At 35.5% G+C, this 4,715-nt stretch overlaps 1 protein-coding gene across 1 annotated transcript; it reads right to left on the minus strand.

Annotated features, from left to right (window-relative positions):
- Positions 1–736: 736 nt before the first annotated feature.
- Positions 737–4,715, minus strand: LOC129292539 (uncharacterized). The gene is made up of 6 exons (XM_054930100.1): positions 4,447–4,715; positions 4,112–4,192; positions 2,764–2,892; positions 2,580–2,642; positions 2,191–2,315; positions 737–1,858 (listed from the first exon to the last, which is right to left on the minus strand). The coding sequence occupies exons 1-6, from the start codon at positions 4,537–4,539 to the stop codon at positions 1,666–1,668; spliced, it is 684 nt and encodes a 227-aa protein (XP_054786075.1). The 5' UTR covers positions 4,540–4,715; the 3' UTR covers positions 737–1,665.

Consider the following 4,715-nt stretch of genomic DNA (forward strand, 5'->3'; position numbering starts at 1 on the left):
GAAGACGAGCCGATCGCAACGACGTCGTTTAATCTGTTTAGTTCTAATTTTGAATGATTTTGTTCGATTAATCTGACTCAAGTTTAAACTTTTTTTTAGATATTTTTCACAATCATCAATATATATTCACATTTATTGGTAATTTTTAATTATTAATTATTATTTTTAATAAAAAAATCTCTTGAACACAAGAATTTTTTTTTAACAATTAATTAGCATATTTAACTATTAAACAACAACAACAAGCCTTTATCCCACTAGATGAGATCGGCTACATGGATTGCAAGACGACATTGTGCTCTATCATTTATCTTTAAAAATTAAAACACTTGATTGTAAAATTAAAAAATTATCACAAAAGATTATAGATAGTATTTAGCTAATTGTAATGTATTTTTACTAATGATTTACAAATAATTAAACTTGAAAAAGGAAAAAAATCTTAGACAAATTTATAAAATATATATATATATATATAATAAATATAATAAAATTTGATTCAATTTAATTCAAGTTTTCAAAAACAAAAACCTGAATCAAACAAACCAATCAATTTAAAAAAAAAATAAATCAATTTGATTTTGATCAATTCATATTGTTTTGAATTGATTTTAAACATCCTAGTGCTACTAAAACCTATCAATCAATTTTAGTCATCAAATTCGCTATGAAGGCATATTTCTATCTATTGAACAAGATGCCATAAACATCAAACGATGCTTAGAAACTAAAGGAATACGGAAAAACATATAGCATTAGCCAGCTATTGACAATTTCAAACTTTTCCTTCTTCCAAAGCTCAATCCTCTCAGTCATGGAGTATCCAATGGGACGTTTAGACCATGCAAACCAGCAATAATGGGAATGGGAGTATGGACTGTGGCCACTGTCCCTCTTAATGGAGAAATGACTGATGGACAAGTAAAAATTTCTCACATTATACTATGACTATTACACGAGTTCTCATCATCTCCTGTGATCTACATGCATCATTAGGTAATACCCTTTCACCACCAGCCGTAATTTCTAAGGGTAAAGGGACTTCTACTTAAATGATGCTGCATATATTTTAGGAGCACAATTGATGATCGTATTCGGTCATCTCAGCATAGGCAAGCCCACTTGCCTCCAAGATAGGTAAGCGACTATTGTTGGGAGCCTTCATCCCAACAGTCACTAATTTCGTCATAAGCCACATTGATTCTCCTTTTTCCACTTGCATTGCTGTCAGATGTTCCCACCATTGTTGTCACTTTTCAGTGTCAATTGTCGAGCCCTTTGCCATGTATCTGAAAGATGCCTTGTCGCCATAACAGGACTAATCCTGGATTCTGGAAACTGACCAATTTCTTCAAAAACACTGTTAAGTAACACATGGTTTCTCAACGTTGGACTGCAAGTGACTATCTGTTGACAATTCTAAAGCAAAATAACTGCCATCGAGCCATTTCTAGCCGCAGGATATGTAAAGAAATCTTGTCAGAACCAAGTTAAAACCTCCTATACATAACACTTTGAATGTGAATCGCGACATTCTTGATAGATATATTGTCACATATGATGTCTGCAAAAGTCCATTTTAATTCTTCAAAAATATGATCACAGTAAATTGGCAAATGAGATAGGATCGCAAAAAATGGCTGCCTTTCTTCTGGGCAGCAAATATCAAATGACTGCCCTGAGCTCTCCAGTAAGCAGCGAATATTTGCGGTGCTCGGATAGTATGGGTGCCACTTGGACTGCCTCTAATCTTGATTCTAACTCAACATAAGTTGAATCCTTGTGTTGGTTAGCTGCATTCAAAAGTGACTGCAAGATTTGCAGGGTATCTCCGTGGCTGACTACCAAAATGGCACATCTGCACTATGGGAACCAATTCTTTTAGGCTCTGAGTCATAAAATATAAATCAAGTACACCATAACATACTTTACATGCACCGGGATGAGAGTCAGATGTTGTAATAATAGATGTAAAGATTCAGATAATTACAGTCAGTGAGACAAACAGCTCCATTTAGATCACAAGAAAAGTCTATTTTAAATTTAACATCCATTTACAATTCAAGTTGTTAATTTGCATGCTTGTTGCTACTCCAGATTTCAGTAGAGGTGATGCCCTGGAACAAGCTGAAATACACAAGACTTCTACAAGATAATTAAATGATAGATGCTTGAGATGAAAATCATTACCCCCTGCATTCTGACTCTATGACAGCCATTGCCCTTGCCAGTCTACAAGCAACATCCTTGACACTTTCTCCTCCTTTTGGCCTTGCAATTGGATCCTTCTCGTCAGCATCCCAAATCTCTGCATACTGTAGGTAATGGCAATAGAAAATTCAGAGTTGTCACCGTTACGGATGGTATGAGAACAATGAACACTTATAAGCGCTAGTTTCATTAAACAGTAGCAATGCAAGGACTTAACCAGAACCTGGCTAATGATTGACTTTTGAATATCCAATATCTCTATAGTCAAATGTTCACTCAAGAAAAGAAAAGAACCTAAATATGAAACAAAAATTAGCAGCCCTTCAATTTGTCATTTTTATCAACACCAAGAACCAATGACCACTTACTTTATTATGTGATTGAAGTTCAAATGAAGGACCAAAGAAGCGTTCTCGTAGATCTTCCATCATCTGCATTGATAGCCAGATATAATTAAAGAGGGAAAATAATGCTTAAAAACTATGGAAAAGATTAGAAAAATAAATTTATGAAATTTGAGGAGGAATTATCTAGGGAGCTTCAACGGCTCACCTTACACTGTGAGCCTTGAAAAGGAAGGTTTAACACATTTGCAACCACTTTGGCAGTGTGGCTTGTTCTTGAAAATGGAGAGTAACAAATGCGTACATTTTCAAGTAATATGCTGCTAGTCTCTAGTTCCTGGCCAAAAAATACCAGCATACAACTGAGGAAGCATGTATGATAGTCTTTTGTAATGTTTACACAGCACAAAAATGCATAAGTAATGTTCACAGTTGGAAATAGTCCGTGTTCTCCTTCTGCACCTTTATAAAACAAAAGAGAGATCTCTACTAAGGGTCAAGTTGTTAGGTAAAATGATCTTTCTGACATAGCTATTCATCATATATTGTCATAGAGAGATCTTTTCCCCCAAAAAAACAAACAAGAAGGAACTGTATGAGAAAGAGAAGATTACAAGACAAGTTCTCATAAAATAAGAAAAAAATGAGAACGGCAAGAAAATAGAATAAACATAAGACTCCAGAATGCAACAAAGCTTCCATATCACTCTGAGTATCTGAAAGAGACATTCTCTTGAATAAACCAGTAAATGAAACACCAAAGGGAAGCCAAAACACGTCCCTATCTCACTCTACATTAAGTGATGATTAGCCATCACTAAAACACACATAGCACATCACCAGTCACCACAAAGTTTCAGCCTCTTTGTTTTAATCAAATCTTTGTACCTTATCAAGAGAAACTGTTGTCAGAGCCAAAGGGCAGAAGCAAAGTTCTTCAAGGACAATAAATAATTTACTCCATAAGAATACAGCTATTGGGCAATGTAAGGAAAAGGTTTGCCATTGATTCAAAATTAGACATACCCACAATGCATATATAAGGAGAAAGCCGTATTTGGTTTGTGAAGCAGCAATAGGTCATTAGTATTGATCCTAAAGTACTGCTGTCCAAACAAAGACCTCAGAAGAAGCCTTAGATTTCCAAATGAAGATTGTTAAGAAGAACTGTGTGTGTGTTAGGAGAATGAGAAAGCTATTAAAAGAAAGGCTAACATGAATAAATACCAAAAGAATCAATGACCACCCTCATTAAAGTAAAAGTCAAGTTAGCCTCTAAGATATTCGTAGAAGTTAGTTCAATCTTTTGGAGAAAATAATCCTTGTACTACGAAATTGAGTACGATGCATAGTCATATTCAAGTAAGACCAAGTATAGTGAAGTATCAGAGAACGAAGCTTATCTTCAGACAAAATGAACAAACACACATGCACATACTCAACCTAAAATAACCAACGATAACAATAAGGGTGATTTAGCCTCTCAGAAGATTTGTTAAATGGGATAGCTAAAAAAATGTCTTGGAAAGGAGAATCTGAAAAGAAAAAGCAGCTACCTTTTGGAATAATTTTCCAGCCAATTCTGCTTGATTAACTCCCTCGGAAGCCAATTTGAATTCTGGACGCGTACCGTTTTCCTGTTATTTTTTCATTAACTGGTCAAACGCTCCATATGGATTCCCTTTGACTTCAGGCTTTATGTTTAAGAAGTTGTTGTTGTTGTGTGTTCATTCCAGAAAGAATTGGAAAGGGTAGATAACCGTTGATCATTTATCAGTTATAAGTCTCCTCCAGAAGAACTAATAACATGGGCAAGCAAACACAAGGCCAGCACCAATCTATCTGTACTAAAAGTAAGCAAAGGGAAAATATAAGAAATTAAATAACGAACCATGGAGGAAACAATAAGGCCTCTCTCGTTTGGAATGCTCTTGCCATGCCTCAAAACCCAGTATCTGTTCCGTAAAAACGACGTCCCCTCCATTTCTAGCTCGCTGCCCCCTTCTTCATCCCGCGCACTACGATTCCTAGCGACCAGATGACACAAAATTGTCACTTTTTCTTCTCTCTTTGCGTTTCCTTTTTCAATGGATTGGAAATAGACCCCGTGCTTCGCTGCTTGCAGAAGGATATATTTGATTTGACTCGGCCAAACAAAAA

Source organism: Prosopis cineraria, unplaced genomic scaffold, assembly GCF_029017545.1.
Source record: "Prosopis cineraria cultivar Desert tree isolate PC_DT_omini unplaced genomic scaffold, ASM2901754v1 PC14, whole genome shotgun sequence".
NCBI lineage: Eukaryota > Viridiplantae > Streptophyta > Magnoliopsida > Fabales > Fabaceae > Prosopis > Prosopis cineraria.

Coding starts and splice junctions, on each gene's coding strand:
- LOC129292539 (XM_054930100.1), bottom strand. CDS start 4,539: ATGGAGGGGACGTCGTTTTTACGGAACAGATACTGGGTTTTGAGGCAT. Junction 2,893..4,111: donor CTGGAAAATTATTCCAAAAG/GTAGCTGCTTTT, acceptor TTTTTTGGCCAG/GAACTAGAGACTAGCAGCAT. Junction 1,859..2,190: donor ATAGAGTCAGAATGCAGGGG/GTAATGATTTTC, acceptor CCCATAGTGCAG/ATGTGCCATTTTGGTAGTCA.